This window comes from Microtus pennsylvanicus, chromosome 1 (assembly GCF_037038515.1).
Source record: "Microtus pennsylvanicus isolate mMicPen1 chromosome 1, mMicPen1.hap1, whole genome shotgun sequence".
In the NCBI taxonomy this organism is placed as follows: Eukaryota; Metazoa; Chordata; class Mammalia; order Rodentia; family Cricetidae; genus Microtus; species Microtus pennsylvanicus.
The window spans coordinates 211,514,966-211,534,448 of NC_134579.1; the positions used below are offsets into that span (position 1 = coordinate 211,514,966).

Here is a 19,483-nt window from a genome sequence, read left to right on the forward strand (position 1 = left end):
TTTGTAAACCTTATTCCTTAGGAAAAATTGTTAAAAAGTCAATAAAACAAAAGGATTATGAGATTAGTAGCAATAAAGTAACCCTTAAATACTTGTTCTTCTTTTGTTTCATATCAGGCGACTTTTCTGACATGAGACACAGATTTTGAATTTCACTTTAATAACCATGCTTTGGTTTAGAGAAGGAGAGAGCCACACTCCAACTCTAAAGCCAACTGTAATATTTAACTTGACTGGGACTACAGTAAGATCACTTGCATTAAATAGAATAATAGAAACAGAAGTTTGCGAAGATTTATGAAATTTTATCCTGTTGGAAATATGATATACCCAAAGGTCAATTTACTCTTTTTCTTGAGACTTTTTTTTTTCTGGATGATTTGTCCTTTTATTTCAGATGCCTCATTTGTCCAGTACTCTTCAGATTCCTTAGCTATATTTCTTTTGGCAAGTTATATTTGATCAAATGAAAAGCATTTGTTAGTTTTATAGGTTAGTTTAGATTAAATGGCCATGTTGTTTGAAGAACTATCATCTCTTCCAATTAAGAGCTGTTTCTTGTTCAAATCGAATCTTTATCAATTTAGATGGTATCCACAACTTTTCTTTTCCTGTGGAAACAAAAGCAAAACCCCGTACCTGAATGTAACTCATGTCCTGGTTTCTATTCTGAGGTGTACATCTTTAAAGTATATGGCTGATTTAATTTTGTAGTTTTTTTTTACTATCAAATGTAATGTCTCTATGCAGCTGTTGTTCCTTTCTCATTAGCATTTAGAAAATTCAAAGTTAATAAAGCATTATGCAGTTTATTTCTGGGGGTATTTATCATCCCTTTCTGTTTATTTAACATGCCCTTTATAGTTCAATTTGATCTTTCAATAACTGCCTGACCTGTATGATTGTGTAACATACCTGAAACAATCTTTATATTATAAGCAAAAAACTGTTTAATTTTCTTAGGGACATATGCTGGAACATTGTCTGTCTTTATTTGTACATGTATAGCCATGATGACCATAACTCCTAGCAAATATGTGATTACCAAATCAGCCTTTTTCAAATTCACAGCTGTTGCCCATTGGAAACCTGAATAGGTATCAATGGTGTGGTGTACTTCTTTTAGTTTTCCAGATTCTACAAAATGGAACACATTCATCTGCTAAATTTCTTTCCTTTTATTACCCTTTGGCATAGGGGTGTGTGAGAGGCCCCTTTGTCCCATGGCAAAGGATTGCCTTGAATGTTCCTTGTTGACCTGTATTCATTAGTCTAGTGCCTACCTTTGCCATATCCTTCCAGATAATTCCAGAAGAGAGGTGTGTTCTGAATGGATTATTCTTAGGGAAAAAATTGTTTTTAGGAATGCCTTATCTACAATCCCTTTTAAGGTGACCTTGTTTTCCACAATTATAACATTCGACATTTTAATTATTTTCCTCTGTCCTCTGGAAATAATACCTCTGCTATCAGTGCATCATCATGGTCATGAGAGTCAGTATTGATTGTATCTCAAATCCATTCCTCCAGACCTGCTTACCTTGCCTTTAATGGCCTAATTATCCCTTTTTATAGAGAAGTTGCCTTTTCAAAAGCCAGAGATTCACTGGACTGTGTTGGTACTGGCCTTTAATCCCAGCACTTGTGAGACAGAGGCAGGTGGATCTCTGTGAGGTCAAGGCCAGCCTGGTCTATAGAATGACTTCCAGGATAGTCTTCAAAGGTACAGAGAAACCCTGTCTCAAAAACTAACAAACAAAAAGCCCAGAGATTCAATAAATCTACCTAGCTTCTGAATTTGGTATCATTCTATTTACTGCAAAGTCAGTCTTGGTAAGAAATTAATGAAGGTTTCTTTTGGACCCTGTATGACTTTAGTTAATGACTCAATCTTTTTTCCTGCTTCTTTAATTATGTCCGAAGCCTTCAAAACTGTTGCATGGCATAAAGCCAGGATGTGACTCATATAGAGATTACCCTTCTACAGTAGCATAATTTCCTTCTCCAAGAATTTGATCTTGGGAGATTTCCAAACGTTTAGCTTTACTCTGCTGTTTAATAGTCTTAGCCTCTTTGAACCAACTGCTCCATTGTAATTGTGGACCAGGCTCAAAATCAGCTTTAACCAACTCTGTCCAGTCATTAGGGATAATTCTATTACAAACTTACCACAAGTTTAACATTTGCTCCACAAAAGGTGAATTCATGCCATGTGAGAATATTGCTTTTTTGAATCTTCTTAAATCTGACATTGGCACAGGATTCCATTCAGTTCTTACAGAGCCTCTATCACTTGTCAGTTCTGTAGGTTACTGGATATATTAAGGTTGGTTGTTTGAAAACTTAGGATGTGCCTCTATTCTTATAATGTAATGCTGAAATTGGTTCTTTATTAAATTCCTTTCTCTGGATTTGAATGTGTCTGTGAGATTTGTTTTATTGAGGTTTTTTAAGGCCTGCAGCTTAGCACTTAGATTAACCAACTTTTTCAGTGATAAGACAAAAATGACAAAGCTGATAATGTTTGCAATTGACATCCCTTCTAAATTAGAAAGCCTGTTGTTGAATCGTTCCATTTTCAAACTGTCTAATATATAATACGGAGACCCAAATACCTTTATTGTAATGGTGTTTCCCATTTTTTTAATGTGGGGAAAAACTTTTAACTATTTTCTCCCTTTAAGAATTCCCAATTGTCTAACCAGGTCTACCAACGATGATGATGAAGATGAGCATCTTATTGCTGCTGCATAGAGCAATAAAAGCCTGTCTGGATCTCAAGGCAGCCACCTAGTTTGGCAACAGTCCGAGAAGGGGGTTCAGGGAGAACCCATCAGGAGATAAAAAAGAAAAACTTAGCCGGTAGGCCAGTGACTCCAGCCTCATGTAGCTTCAGCCTATGAATTCGTACCTCAAATGTTGAATGTCAAATGTAGCATGAATAATAAAAACCCAAAGACAGATACTGGGGCTCAAGCTGAATATCAGAAAAGCAAAGCAGCCAAGCCACTGGAAAGCCCTTACCTTTATGAAATCTTCAGACTGAAAGAAAGCGAGTTCCTGTCTCATCCCGCTTCATATTCCTCTGTAGTGCTGGGATTAAAGGCGTGCACCACCATCACCAGACCTCTATGGCTAACTAGTGTGGCTGCGGGGATTAAAGGTGTTGGCCATCACTGCCTGGCTCGTATGACTGACTGCTGTGGCTGTTTTGTATTCAGATCTTCAGGCAAGATTTATTTATTAAAATAGAAATATCACTGCATCTGTCAGTGTGGGACAAGAAAAGCTTGCTAGAGTCAAAGTCTGGCTCTCTGTGGACCTGTGCCATTCTTTAGCCTTTAGCCAGCCCTTGTGTAAGAAGGTAGTTGGTTGAGGTAGTATGCTTGCTTAACTGAATCAAGGCTTTTTGGCACTTTGCTGTCAGCCTGATCTCATATACTCCATTTGTCTTTTAGTAATTAAAAGCTCATCAGTGGTCCCTCTGTTTTCTGCATGTCTTCTTTTATCTCTGATCATTTTATTGGGAATTTGGGAAACACCTGAGCTAACTTGTCATCTTTAATTTTTTTTTTGTTTTTCTATCTTCCTTTTCATTGCTATAACAAAACACACTAGACTGAGTTATCTGTGAGCAGTAGAAATTTTATTGCTCCCTGTCCTGGGGTTGATTCCAAGATCAAAGGCATTAGTAGATTTGTTGTCTAGCGAGGGCTGTACCTTGGAGTAATCTTACATCGTGAAAGGGACAAGGAAACTTACTGGAGCCTTTTGTATAGTGGAGGACTAATCTACTATCAGGATCACTTTTCATGGTGGAATCCCTTCCCAAGGGTCCCATATCCAAAAAACTATTTTTAGGTTCCTCTATTTTAACTTACGTGTATTATTAGTGTTATCCTGCATGTATATCTGTGTACCACATCTGTGCCTGGTACTTTCTGAGGTTGGAAGAGAGCATTGAATACCCTGGAACTGGAGTTATAGATTTTGGTGAGCTGTCATGTGAGTGCTGGGAAGTGACCCAGATCCTCTGAAAGAATAAGTGCTCTCAGCTGTTGCATCAGCTTTCTAGACCAAAATTCCAAACTTGATAATTTCACCTTGAGTATTATTAGGATCTAACAAATTGGGGGGGCATACCCAAATTTACTTGTAGTTGTTTTTTTTTTTTTACTCTAGCCCCATATTGGAATTCCAAACTTTAGTTAGTATTCTTTTACTCTTTACTCTTTTGCTTTTGGGGGGCCCCACCACCCAGCTCCCAAATAAATCACACATGGAGGCTTATTCTTATAAATGTACAGCCTTAGCTTGGCTTTTTCTAGCCAGCATTTCTTAAATTATCCTGTCTACTTTGCCTCTGGTCTTTTATCTTTCCCCATTTCTGTATACCTTTCTCCATAGCTTGCTGTGTGAGTGGGTGACTGGCCCCTAGCATCCTGCTCTCCTGTTCTCGCTCTCTCTCCTTCCAGATTTATCCTTATGTTTATACTCTCTGCCTGCCAGCCCCACCTATCATCTCCTGCATTGCTATTGGCCACTCATCTCTTTATTAGACCATCAGATGTTTTAGACAAAGAATCATAGCTTCACAGAGTTAAACAAATACAGCATAAATTAAAAACAACTCGTCTTTCATTGTTAAATAAATATTCCAGAGCATAAACAAATTTAACACACCTTAAAATAATATTCTACAACATTTACTTAGATCATATCAATTGTGTTTTCCCATTTTACTTAACTCTCAATCTGTTTTCATTAAATTCTGTTAACCTATTAATTTTATATATATAGCTAAAGGTGATTTTAGGTACTTTCCTTTTTTATATGGCTTCCTCTCCCACCCTGTGATCATATACCAATTGGAATTTGGGGATAGCACATTTTATTGACATTTTTGGTTGACATTTGGTTTTAGCTTTGGTAATGTTGGTTTTAATCACTTTCTGCATTTTGCCAAGCTTTTCTGGGAAAATAAACGAGAATTATTATTTCAAGTGTTGCTGTGCAGTTTATTAAAAAATTTTAGAAGATTGCATATGTCTACACAGAGTGGACTTACCAGTAAATATTATGTGTATTCTTTTTTTTTTTTGATTTTTCGAGACAGGGTTTCTCCGTAGCCTTTTGATTCCTGTCCTGGAACTAGCTCTTGTAGACCAGGCTGGCCTCGAACTCACAGAGATCCGCCTGCCTCTGCCTCCCGAGTGCTGGGATTAAAGGCGTGCGCCACCACTGCCCGGCTATTATGTGTATTCTTAAAAGAGTCAGGTATAATCACCTATTTTAGCTAAATTGACTTTCATTTACTAGCATGAACAAAGACCACAAAGCATGATGCCTTAATAATTTAGATAATAAAAATTAACCTACTCCTCAACTCTTTGAAATTTCACTATTTTCTCCCTTTTAAGTCATTTGTTTTTTTCCTCTGGATATTTTGGAGCCTGAGAACAGTCAGATTGGTCTTGATTCATTTTTGTTCTCATCAAATAATCACATGTCTTTTCCTATTTCACAGCTACATGGGTGTGGAGTGGAAATGACTGTTGTTAATGTTGGCGGTGTAGTTTGGTGGAAAAGGATAGGTATTGGCATGAGATAATTAGTTTTATTTCTGTCACTCTTAGACTGGTGAGGTTTGAAAACCTCATTTAACATCTCCAACCTTGATTTAAGAATTTGTAAAGTGGTTGTGTTATCTCTCTAGGAGGTTGTGAATTTGTAGGTGAGCAATGGGCCCTTGGCAATGCAAATATTCTTAGTTCTTGCTCAACCTTTCTCCTTTGTTTAGTAATTCACTATCATAATAGGGCCATTCAGTAAGAAGTGTTGTTTTTTAGCCTTTAGTTGTAATCGGAGATAGTCCCTTTTTCTGCATTATTCTTTATTCCTGCTTTTCTTTTTAAAGATTTTTATTTATTTATTATGTATACAACATTCTGCCTCCATGTATGTCTGCATACCAGAAGAGGGCGCCAGATCTCATTACAGATGGTTGTGAGCCACCATGTGGTTGCTGGGAATTGAACTCAGGACCTCTGGAAGAGCAGCCAGTGCTCTTAACCACTGAGCCATCTCTCCAGCCCCTATTTCTGCTTTTAAAATGGAATCAGAGTTAGTTGTCTTTGAAGATCCTTTTATTTTATTCCAGATTTTACAAATGGTAAGATATTAATAAAATAACAATAGAAGTGTTCAACATTTATTGAACATTATATGGCAGCCAGGCAATTATTTGCAATGCCTTCTTATATTTGTTTTAATTTTCCCATATTCTCACACCTTAGGAAATGGAGCCATAGAAGGATCCAGTTGGGAAGCATGAAAATCATACTGCCCATAGAATCTGCCTGCAGAGTTGTAAAGGTTGATCACTTCCCATCCGAAAATAGCATTTCAGATTCTCGGTTTTTCAGGTTAGAGATCTCTACTAATGAAGCCTTTCATTATTTGAAAGTCTGGAGAATGTTGGCTTCAAACCTGAATTCCCCTGATCTTACCCGGTTTGCACAAGGCTGCTCACCCTCCTCAGTCACTGTCTGTTCTGCTGCTGTTTGCTCTCTGTCTGTCATCTTGGCCTCTCCACGATTGTCTGCTTATTTGGAGGCCTTTTCTTATTTCCTTTGCACTGTAAGCCCATTCTATTGCTTATAGATCTAGATGTTGATGAAACATTACATGATCTTTTGAGAAAAGGTAATTATGAAGTTAAGATAGGATCAGGCTTAAAGCATTGTTTCTGTTAAATATGCTAATTCTAATCCATAACATTGAGTTTTTCCTAATCTAGGGAATATAATTGGATTTTTTTCTTTCCTTTAGATTTTCTCCAGTCTGAACCACCATCGTTTTTTAATGTGTTTGAGTGTTTACTCACATGTATGTATGTGTGTGTACCACATGTTTGCCTATGCCTACACAGGCCAGAAGAGAGTGTCGTTTAGCTTAAATTGCATACTTTTGTGAGCTGTCATGTGGATGTTGGGAATTGAATCCAGGTCCTCTGCAAGAGCAGCCAGTGCTCTTAACTACTAACCATCTCTCCAGGCTCACCTGTAATCCTAACAGAAGTCTAACTTTTTCTCAGTAATTGGGGCTTTCTTGTCACTGGAGTTTCGTCACTAAACTTTCCTTGTTTTCACCCAGGTCTTTTAATTTATTGTTTTTGTTTTGCTGTTGTAAGTCTCCTTTAGGTCCTGCTGCATTGACTGCATTGCAGGACATACTTGCACCAAGATTCTCTCAACTTTGCCTGAAGTACCTGTTGATGATTATTTGAAACATTGATCTCTTTATATAAGTTTGTTTTGCCTGTTTTCTCACACTGTGTTGATGGTGCTTGGCTCAGGGCCTAGACTTCACTGACTTGTGCACTCCAGGCAGGGTGGCTCAGTCTGGGCTCAGGGAACATCTCATTGAGTGTGCTGTGGTTTCTCTTATCTCACTCTTCACTCTGGACTCTGTCATAACTTTTGTTAGACTTCTTAGTGTTTCTTCTACCTTTACCTGATGTGGGATGTTAGAGTTTACCACTAGAACCATGTCACTGCTCTTGAGGTGGTGGGGCCTGAGAGAATTGAGCCAATAAATGAGGCAGACAAAAATCTCATGCAATAGTCAGCTTTATTCAGAACCTCAGATGATTTATACTCTGAGTGTTAGGAAAGGTCACAGAGTAAAGTTCTCATGAGTTTAAGCTATATACAATCACAAGGAAAAGCTGCACATAGCAAAAACATATTTTTCCATAGAGGCATATAAAGAAAAATTTAAACATTTAATTGATTAGCAATAGTGAGCAATAGTGAGGTAAACTAAGGTAAACTCACTCCTATATGCTAAACCTTGGAAGAGCATGAAAATACATTCCTAGAACAGTTCTATGTTTTGAAGAAACTGAGGTCACAAGACTTGTCTTGTGTTCTCAGAAGCACTCAGAATTCTCATGCAACTCAATTCCTGGACTGTGTTCTGACAGATCTGTTTCTCCATCCTCATCTTCTCCCTTGCTGAGCTCTCTCCTTTTTGTGGCTAGCTCAGCTCTATGACAAGTGACTCTTACGTTAATGCTTCTGGTATGTCCTTTTTGGAAGCTGTGATTCAAGTGTTCCTGGATAGTGCATACTTAACAGATTAGATGGAACATATTTCATAAGCCCTTTGAATCCCTAATCCCATTCTTGTCCCTGTCAGTTATTGCTTCTACTACCTGGGAATTATCCACAGTAATAGAACTAGTTGAGACTTTATTTAGTGCTGAATATTACCCAGAGTATTGTCAAGAATTGAACTCTGAGTGGAACTTAGTGTTAGAACACTTAGCTTAGGTGTAGGTTCTTCTTACTGAGCTATATAGTGGATTTACACATTCTCTTCCAAGGCACTCTCAAAGCAACAGACCTCTGTGGGCACTAGGCCCTTGCTTGACTTGAGATTTAGCATTTGAATCTCTGTCCCTACTCCCTAATGAGACAGCTATCTGTGATGTGAGACTAGTCTTCATAACAGGCTAACTGAGGCATTTGCTGGGTGGCTAGACAGATGGTTGGATATGTGGTTAATTTTCTTTTTATTCTTTTTTTTTTTCCAGACAAGGTTTCTCTGTGGTTTTGGAGCCTGTCCTGGAACTAGCTCTTGTAGACCAGGGTGGTCTCGAACTCACAGAGATCCGTGCGCCTCTGCCTCCCAAGTGCTGGGATTAAAGGTGTGCGCCACCACCGCCCGGCTATGGTTAATTTTCTAAGTATCTGGTATAGGAGGTTCTTCTATGTGTTGCTTTCATTGGTTGAATAAAGGTACTGCCTTGGCCCTTTGATAGGGCAGCCCTCAGGTAGGCAGGGAAGACAGAACAGAATTCCAGGAGGAAGAGGAGCAGAGTTAGACAGACGCCATGCTTCTCCTGCCCAAGACAGACATTGGTTAGACTCATGCCAGTAAGCCACGACCTCAAGGTAACACATAGATTAATAGAAATGGGTTAATCAAGATGTGAGAGTTAGCCAATAATAGTCTAGAGCTAATGGGCCAGGCAATAATTTAATTAATACGATCTCTGTGTGATTATTTCAAGCATAAGCTAGCTGGGTGGCTGTGACAACAAGCAGCCCTCCAGCCTGGGTGTAAGCCAGTTGGGCAGTGGGATGCAGCCTGCAGCTCCATCTACAACAAGTAACTGGGGAGTCAACACCCACAATTTGTTAGTCAAGAAAATTGCATCACATATTTCTTATATATTCTACTTTTGTTTCCTTTTACTTACAAAGTTATAAGTTTGCTGTTGAGATTTGGCTTTGGTGTAGATTTTCATTAGATGGTTAGTATAACAATGATTGTAATTGGTAGCCAATCAGTGTAATATGAATATATTTGAAGAAAGTTTTTTGTTGTTGTTGGTTGATTGGTGTTTTGAGACAGAGACTCTCTGTGTAGTCCTTGGTGTCCTGGAACTTGTCACGTAGACCAAGCTAACTCCAACTCACTTTCAACTTTTCTGCCCGAGCTTTTCAACTGAGATCTGCTTGCCTATGCCTCCCAAGGGCTGGGATTAAAGGTGTGTGCCATCACTGCCCAATTCAAGTTACAATTTCTTAAATATATTTATATACACACACACCAAATAGCTTTTATATATAATTGGTAAATATATATGTGTGTATATATGTATACACACATATACATTTTGAAATACAGAAGTGAAATCCCCCCATTAACAACTTTTTTTTTGTCTTTTTGTTTTGCCTGTAATCTGAGCTCTTCAGAGGCTGAAGCAGGCAGAAGTTGAGTTCAAGGCTTTCCTGACCAGCTTGGGCTACATAGTAAGATTTTTGTTTTTTACTTAGATGCAGTTTTTTTCATCATTATGGTCATCTGGAATTTAGTACTTCACTAAAGGACATGCATCTTTTGAGTACTGACATGCCTAGTCCATTTTGTGTTTTACCTAAAACAAAACTAAGCATTTTTAGAGTGAAAAGTTCTTAGTTTTGGAGACTGAGTAGATTCTCTGTGTAGCCCAGGCTGTCCTGGAACTTTCTGTGTAGCTTAGGCTGGCCTTAAACCCACAGAGATCTGCCTGCCTCTGCTCCCGGGTGCAGGGATTAAAGGCGTGGGTCACCACTGCTTGAAGCCAGCTCATTTATTGGTCTTTGGCGAGTGCCTTCTAGCTGTGTCATAACAGAGCAAATTACATCTTGTCACACAAGTGTGTGAGAGAGATCACATGACAAGAGAAAGCAAGAAGGGACCATGCTCACTCTTTTACAACATCTACTCTTGTAAGAGCTCACTTACTAATGTGAGCTCTAACTTGTGTGTGAGACAAGCATTAATCCTCAGGTAATTCCACTAATTGGCACCTGATGGTCTTACCACCTTTCAGTGTGACACACTGAGAAACCAAGCTTCCAGCACATGAACCTCTTGGGGACAAATCATAGGAGTATAAAGTGATATAAAATAGAAAATTCATTCATTCATGTAGTAGTATTACCTTCAGCTGCATGGGAAAGGTCTTTGAGCTTTAGGGAGCTATATATCTTTAATACTATATGCTTATAGTATCTATAATGCTTTATAATCTATTTAGCTATAATCTATAATACTAGATGCTTATGTTCTCAAAATTCTGATTATAATTTGAAAGCTCAGTTTTTATTTTGGCCACAATTATTGCATAAGTAACAGGGCTCCCTTTGTTCGTGTTCAAGAAAATGTTCAGTAGAGGAATAAATAAATGCTCAGTTTGTCATTTACTCTTCAGTAGATACGGTGTTTGTGGAAGCATGGTGAGCTCGGTTTGCCACTGCAGCTGTATATAAATACTTCCCTCTTGGGATTCTCATATACTCTGACCATCATTAGAGGTGCTTTTATGCTTATTTGATAATCTAGAATGTGAAATAGTAAAAAGTTACAAACTTAAAGGGTCAGCATTTTGTTAAATATTTTTTTGCTGCTGTTAGCAAAGGTCAGTATTTAATTAAATTATTGCCAGGTCTGGTGGCATATGCTTGTAATCTTGTTGATTTGGGAAGCTAAAGTGGGAGGATCCTGAGTCCAAGGAACTAGCAAGACTCAGTCTCAAAAATAATTTTTTAAAATGCTGGTTTAAGTCTCTCGTGAAGATAATCTGGCTTAAAAAAATTCCATAGCCTTCTAGTGCAGTTGAAATTTCTCTGCTGAGTCTTGATAGACTTGACAGTTTGATCACTGTTGCTTTTGCAAATTGGTGCAAATGTTGAGGACAGCAGAAGATGATCTAGTGCAGTGGTTCTCAACCTGTGGGTCACAACCCCTCTGGAATTTTGATGGCCCTTTCACGGGGGTAGCTGAATACCATCTGCATATCAGATATTTACATTATGATTCATAACCATAGCAAAATTAAAGTTATGAACTAGCAATGAAAATAACTATGGTTGGGGGGTCACCAAAACATGAGGCACAGCATTAAAGGACTGTAGCATTAGGAAGGTTGAGAGCACTGTTATAGGAATTTGTAGCAAGTAGAAAAGTTTAAGGCTGAAAAATCAGCTATGCCTTGCTCAGTGAGTGACTAACCATCAGAGACAAGAGCTTTTTAAAGGCCTTTGTTGCTTTCTGTTATTCTTTAATAACAAATATTCTTTAATAATGATGGAAAAAACCAAAAACCTACAAACTGATTCCACTAATTTTCCTGGGCCTTTTGAGTTTCATTTTTGAGAAAGCTTACATACACCAAGTCATCAATAGGGGAAAGACCCACACTGAGGGCCCAGAGTTTTAGAGAGGATAGTGCGGTGCTGTTGACAGGTTTAACATGATAGTGTGTGGCGGGTGACTCCTGTTGCTTGTCTTCTGAAGTTCACTACTCAGATGCTAGCAGTCTCTACAAGTGGCTTCATCAGATAGTGGCAAATGTGAACCTACCCTTTAGTTTCGGCTCCAGCACTTATTTGTTACAACTTTTATTTGCTGTTTTTAAAAATATGCATATCCATTTTGTCATTGTTTTACAGATTGTGAGAGTCTAAGACCTTCAGACAATAAATAACCTGATGGCTCCTGAATTAACTGGGAAAACAAACACCCCAAGTGCCAGTTGAAGAGTGCGTCTGTATATGGGAGAGCTTTCTCTACACATACACCTTCATAAGAGGGCAGGCTCATTCTGCACGTCGAGAGTTTTGCAACTGATGAACATTAATCTTAAGCATCAAATGGAACAACTTCATACTGCTGGGGTCTGGAGTCCCTGGAGGACAGTCCATCACTAATGGCAAATTTTCCTTATGGTGTTCATGGGCAAAGCAAGTTTTCAGAAGAAAAAAAATCATACAGATTAAGCCTCAAGAATACCCCTCCAGTTTAAAGAAGGAATAGATTTTAAAACTCTGGATTGAAATTCAGTAGCTTTTACTGTGCTCGTGGCTCCAGTGAAGGGACAGATCTGAAAAGGAACAGTTTTCTTAGTGTCTTTAGCTAACTATTTGAAAATTTTTATTTATTATCTTTTTCTTTTCTGCATAATTAAGATATTTTAAAATACTAATTGGAACTGTCAATTACAAAATAAGTATCAAGGAAAAACCTTTCTTGGTTGAGAGGTGTGTGAACAGGCTTGAATGTGAACAAGAAGGTGTCTTTTCAGCAAAGCGTAGAGCTGTTCTCAAGAGATGGTACAGCTTGGGGGACTCTGCTGCACACCTGGGTGGATGGTTTAAAGACTTGCCTATGAGAGGAAGATGATTTAATGGACTTAATTCCAAGATTCTTTTTTTCCCCCCACAAGATAGAAGAATACATGATCTTTAGGAACAAAAACACAGAGAAACGAGTTAAAGGAAAAACAAACTCCTGTAGTCTCTTTGTCAGCAAGAAGTATGAGTAAGGAAAGCACTTGGTCCAGATTGAAGCTCTAGCCTCTTCCTCTGCTGAAGGAAGGGACTTTGCTCTAGTTCCTATGGCACTGAGGGATGCTCCAGTCAATGGGAGAGTCATTCCAGGGAGCCCCATGTTCCTAGGGACACAGGGTCAGTCTTTGAGACAGGAAACTTCTGGTTGTGAACATTGGGCAAAGTGTTTCTCTTCCTAAAATTTGGGCTGCTGTCTGTACACGAGCTCCGGCCTGATTTTGCACATTAGTGTGCCTTTTCCCTCATGCAACCTTTTTCAGCTAGACAACAGAAATTTGTGTAGTTTAGAAAGCGTGCCGGAGGGTGAGTTCAGAAGGAAGATGATCTTGTATGGTCATTGTCTGAATTTGAACTTTTGAATAGAAAATTTCAGCTAGAGGGATTCTTACCGCCTTAAGTTACTTGAAATCTGTGTGTTCACAACCTTTTATCTCTGGAATCACAGTACACAAAACTGGAATCTCAGGCTGAGAATAACCAAACAGAGTAAAGACAAAGAGAACTTAGTTTCTGTCACCACACACTAACAGAGCTCTTTCTCCAGAGGATTGGCGTGTTTTTCCCAAGAACTTTGAAATGAAAATGGACCCCATGTGTTTTTAGGTATACCTTTCTTAGCAGACTGATGTTATCTTTTATAGAGGAATTTTTTTCACTATGCATTCGGTGGATCGTTATAAGATACTGACCTTAATTGGACTCTAGAGCAGTTGTAGCTAAAGGAGAAACAAAACCAAACCAAGTCCAGCCACAAAAATAAGCCAATGAAAGAACTTGGCTTGAAATTCTTAATACTTTTTAAGTGAAATAATTTATTGAAAAAAGTATGTATGCAGCAGTGGAACATGGGCCTGTGCTTTGCAGTGACTCCAACATCCTCTGCCTGTCCTGGAAAGGGCGTGTCCCCAAGAGCGAGAAGGAGAAGCCTGTGTGCAGAAGGCGCTACTATGAAGAAGGATGGTTGGCCACAGGCAATGGGCGTGGTGTGGTAGGGGTGACTTTCACCTCTAGTCACTGTCGCAGAGACCGAAGTACTCCACAGAGGATCAACTTCAACCTGCGAGGCCACAACAGTGAGGTAAGATGTGGCTTTGTTTCGCTTTTTCTGTGGTCACTTCTAGTGATCTTTTTGAGTCTCCTCCCTGGCCCCAAACTTTATTTTAGCTTCTTAGACTTGGTGAAGTCTTTCTCTTATATGCCACCAAGAAAGATAGCTGCTAAGGTGGGCATTGTTCACAGAGTCCTGACCTTCCACAAGGAAGTCACTTGTCCCCTCCTTTTGTCCTTTCCTCCCCACTCCTGAGAGTTGCTGCTTCTTCTTCTGTGAGAGGTACAGTTGTTTGGGTTTCTGATTAGGGTGGAAGAATCAGACTAGATGATCATAACCAGCCTTTCAGGTTCCTAGTTTCCATGACAGAGAAGGGTGTATTCTATCTTGAGGCTCATTGTGAAAGGAACCACAGTGGTGCTGCTTCTACCTCAGTAACCAATTACACTAGCTAACACCCGCTTTGACAAGACTCATTTTTTCACATTGTACTGATGTTTATGTGTTCTATATAGTCTGGCCCTCTAAAACCCAAAAGTTTATTCTACTGTTTGTTGAGGAATGCTTAAATGCTAACAACTGTATTTAAAAGAAGGCCATGCATGATTGATAGTTTCTTGCTGTTTATTTGTACAACACCATGATAATATGCTTTATTGTTCATTAGCCTATTTGAGTGTTACAAGAAATCTGTGAAAATTTCAGGTATCTTAAAATTTCATTAAATGGTTATGCAAAAGCAATAATATTTTGGGGCTATGCATCTTAATCTATCCAGATTGCTCTAACTAAATACCACAGATTTGGTAGTTTATGAACAGTGGAGACTTACTTCCCACATTTCTGGCGGTCGGCCTGAAATCTGGGTTGCCAACTTGCAGAGTTTGGTGGGGATAATGAGGATATGTTCTTCTGACTTGTACACTGCAGATTCTTTCTTGTTGGAAAGAAGTCAAGAATCCTCTGGAATCTCCTATGAGAGTACCAGTCCCTTTCATGAGGGCTCTGCTCCCATGACTTAATAGCTGTATAAAGGCCTTCCCTTTAGGTTATATTTCAACTTAGGGATTTAGAGAGGAGCTCAGCATTCATACTGTAGCAATATAACTTAGAGTTTCACATGTAAACTCCCACCATATTAGCTATGGGGTATTCCAGCACCTGTTACAGGGACCTGCTGCTGTTTCTTCTCTGCCTTTACGTTCATCTCAGACCATTCTGGGTGTTGTAATAAAATAACTTATACTAGGTAGCTTATTGTAGCACAAATAATAAAAACCCAAAGACAGATACTGGGGTTCAAACTGAAGACCAGAAAAGCAAAGCAGTTAAGCTGCTAGAGAGCCCTTACCTCTATGAAATCTTCAGACTGAAAAGAGAGCAAGTTCCTGTCTCATCTTGGTGTAGTATCCATCAGGACTTTTAGGAGGTGCTTCTGTGTCAGTAAGGCGTGTCCCCACTGAAGGGTAACCCGTGTTTCTCATTATATACTTATTTTACTCAGTGTAGTAGATTCATCCCTTCATCCCTGTTGTGTACATTGTTAGTTCGTCCGTCCTCCCTCCCTCCCTTCATTAAAATTGCACTGAGAAGCAGACTTTCAACCTGGCTTTACAACTGAAAATTCCAATAGTGGAATGTAAAATGGTATAACCACTCTGGAAAACTTATTTGGCAATTTCTATTCTTACATGCCAACACTATAACTCAGAAATTCTACTTTCTGTGTGCATAGCTCTACCAAAAGATATACACTATACATGAATGTTCACAGCAGTTATGATTCTAACAGCCAAAAACTGGAAGAAACCCAAATGCTCATCAACAGAATGGACAAATTCTGTATCTTACGTCAGTGGGAAACCAATAGTTTTTACAAACAGCAGTTTGTAAAACCAACAGTCTAGTGCCAGGCGATGGTGGCTCACACCTTTAATCCCAGCACTCAGGAGGCAGAGGCGGGCAGATCTCTGTGAGTTCAAGGCCAGCCTGGTCCACAAGAGCTAGTTCCAGGACAGGCTCCAAAGCAACAGCGAAACCCTGTCTTGAAATCTAAGGGCTCCTACATTTCTGTCTCCTTTCTTCTCCCTCTGCTTCCAGATTGTATTGTCCAATTTGATCTATGAGATTTAAGATTGAGCTTCAGTAGTATCAAGTCATAGTCACTGCAGTATAATTGATGTGGGATTCCCCTCTGTATGCTTTGAATATGTTTTATTACCTTTGGTTAATAAAGAAGCTGCTTCAGCCTATAGCAGGGCAGAATATAACCAGGCTGGAAGAGGTATATATAGAGTAGGTAGATTCAGAGAGATACCATGTAGCCACTGAAAAAGAAGGACCCGAAACCACAGCCTTGTGGCAATACACAGATTAATAAAAATGGCCCAATTTAAGATGTAAGAGTTTGTTAATAAAAAGCCCGAGCTAATAGGCCTAGCAGTGTTGTAGTTATTACAGTTTCTGTGTGATTATTAGGGTCTGAGTGGTCGGGAAATGAAAGAGCATTCTCCTACATATAACTCCTTTCCCACCGGCCCCTCTACCTTCAGACCAGTCCCTGGTACCTCCATTTCAATAGACGTGAAGAGTCAGCAGTCAAGGTTCTCTGATATCCATGAGGATTTCTGGTCCCAAATTCAATTGTTACAGCAAGATTTCCCTCTGTATCCGGCTTCCATATCATAAACGCTGTTTTCTCCATCTTCCTTTACCACCACATCTAGTCAAGCCTCTTTACAGCTCTTTTCCCTAAACATTTTCACCTAGCTTTTCTGGAGATTGTACTTAACAGTAGATATTCAGTTTCCCCAAGAGTTACTAAAATATTACAGAAATTATTTCTAAAGTACTTTTTCCCCTCTAAAAACCACTGCATGGCATGCATCACAATTCTAGAAAAAAAAACAACAGAAATGTCTGGATTATGAGAAGGACTTTTTAAATTCAGTTTTATGGCTCTGTCATGCTCTGTGGTGAAGACTCAGAGCCAGACTCCAGATCTACACCTTAGGGCACAAGCTTTCTTAAATCCATAAGAGTTGAAAACACTTTTTAAAACTCATTAAGTTAACATACAAAGTAATGGGTTTTATTGTGGCATTGAAAGCTTTGATTTATAAGCATTTTGCAGAATTTAACATTTAGTAATATATACATGAATTCTACTGAGAAAATTCATTCTGTGTTAAAGCCAGCAAAGCCCACAAAGCCCACAAAGCTTTTGTTTCTCACACAGATTCTCCATAGATAGTCTATTTGTGGTTAGCGAGGAGGATAGTACAAGTATAGTGATTAGTGCTTCTTTCCACTGCTGTTCTCTTTTGGTTCAGAGAGCAAATGCACTTACTACGCAACTGATGAGCTGTGCGTCCCTGGGACCCTGTGGCACTGCTCCTCCATGCACATTTATGATAATCTACTTTAAAACATTGCCACAGTTAACTTCAGAAGTGTGTGGTAGCTGTTGTACTGAGTACTGTAGAAGGTTGGAGGATGACATGCTTTGGACCCATGTCATCAGAGGTTTCTGGGCAAGACAGAGAACAAGCTATCCCTTGAGCTCATTTTGATTGATTAACCATTTGAAGGTCTGTGCTGAGCTGGATCCTGCTGGTCTTTGGCTGTACAGTGATGAAACAAGAACTCTGCCAGCCTAGATGACTTGGATATCACAATGGCTACCATTCAGGTGGCTATACTGTTGCTGTTGCTGATGACAGTTTCATCTATACTCCATAAGTTCTTCATGTTCATTATTTTTTAGCCACTGAACAACTCTCTACAACTTGGTATTAACTTTGCAATAATGTCAAAGGAATTGCAGCTCAGAGAGGAGATCTTCCTTAAGACTACAAGGCTAGATGACGGCAGACTTGGGATTCGAATTTACTCCTGTATTCCTTCCATATGACATTGTTTCCAGAAGGTGAACTGAAGAGGCGCTGTGGCGAGCAGACAGACAGTGAATGGTTGTGAGGGGTTGTTCCCTGTGCCTGTGACAGTGAAGTGCTGGAGATTAGGGGAAGGCAGGGCTGGTCAAGTGGGGCCAGACATAGTCATAAAAAGCAGTAGTAGAGTTGTTTGTGGGTGGAATAAAGCAGCATTTTTGTATACACCAAACACCATTAAAGTATCATTTTCAGAGAAAAAAAATGTTAAGAAAGCAAATGTGAATATAGAAATCAGTATTCTGTTCAGTGCCTTTATCTTCACTGTGACTCCATCCTGTATGTGGTTCACTTGTTCTAACTTTGTCCCTGGAGCGCTCCACCTGGGAATCATTTGTGCTACTACATCTTGATTAGAGTTACTCAGTGGTTTGTTTCCCATCTGATTTCTAGAACTCCCTTTTGTGATTATCATCTTGGGTATTCCCTTTGCTTCTTACTCCTTTCAGATCCTAGTGCCTTTTACTTTCCAGTATTTTTGTAAGAACCTGAAAATAGTAAAATTTAAGATTTTTTATTACTAAACTATTTTAATTCTGTGTGTGTGTGAGAGGGGAGGGGGAGGGAGGGAGGGGAGGGGGTGTCAATCTCTGAGACCTGTCTTGGTTTTTGAGACAGGGTCTCACATACTAGGTTGGGCTGGCTGGCCAGCAAACCCAGGGATTATATGGAATCTGCTCGCCCTCCCTCCCTCCCTCCCTACCTCCCTCCCTCCCTCCCTCCCTCCCTCCCTCCCTCCCTCCCTCCCTTTTTCCCTCTCTCCCTCCCTCTCCTCCCCCCCTCCCTCCCTCAAACCTGTTCTCAGACGCACTGTCATCCTGTGATAGGGGAAAAGGAGCTGGAGACATTGGCATCAAGAGTAACATAGTGAAAGAAGCCAGTCTCTAGAGGACTTGAAACATTTTTCTGCCTGTTGCTAATGCAACAAACAGAATATAATGTGAGGGAAAAAAGCTGACTCCTATATACAAAGATGGGAGAGGAAGGTCCTATGTAAATGACCTGTAAAGGGTATTGAGCCTTATGTCCTAGTAGATGTCTTTTCCCAGATCATTAGATTACTCCTATTCTTGGGAGTGATTTTATCTTTATTTATATACACTGTTTCTATTAATATCCATGTGTTCCTGGTATAGTTCTTTGTCCTGGAACATAGAACTTGGAGATATGAGTGAGTTTCCCCCAATACTCTATAACAATCCTTAGGGTTTTCTTCATTTGCATTTCCTTGGCTGGCTGGAATGATTTGGGATTCCCCTCTGTATGCTGTGAATACCATTGGTTAATAAAGAAACTGCCTTGTCCTATTGATAGGGCGAATTTATGTAGGCGGGGTGGGGGGAACTAAACTGAATGCTGGGAGAAAGGAGGTAGAGTCAAGGAGAAGTCATGAAGCCGCAGGAGACAGATTCACTGAAATTTTTCTGGTAGGCCATGACCTTGTGGTGATGCACAGATTAATGGAGATGGGTTAAATTAAGATGTAAGAGTTAGCCAGAAATATGCTTAAAACTATTGATCAAACAGTATTGCAAATAATATACTCTCTTTGTGATTATCTCGGGGCTAAGCAGCCGGGA

At 39.4% G+C, this 19,483-nt stretch overlaps 1 protein-coding gene across 1 annotated transcript in view; it reads left to right on the plus strand.

Annotated features, from left to right (window-relative positions):
• Tulp4 (TUB like protein 4) overlaps positions 1-19,483 on the plus strand; it is a 164,358-nt gene that overhangs the window by 28,023 nt on the left and 116,852 nt on the right. Inside the window, exon 2 of the mRNA XM_075950539.1 lies at positions 12,009-13,983. Within this exon, the coding sequence (XP_075806654.1) occupies positions 13,732-13,983 (252 nt within the window). The 5' untranslated portion in view covers positions 12,009-13,731. The remainder of the gene's footprint in view (positions 1-12,008; positions 13,984-19,483) is intronic.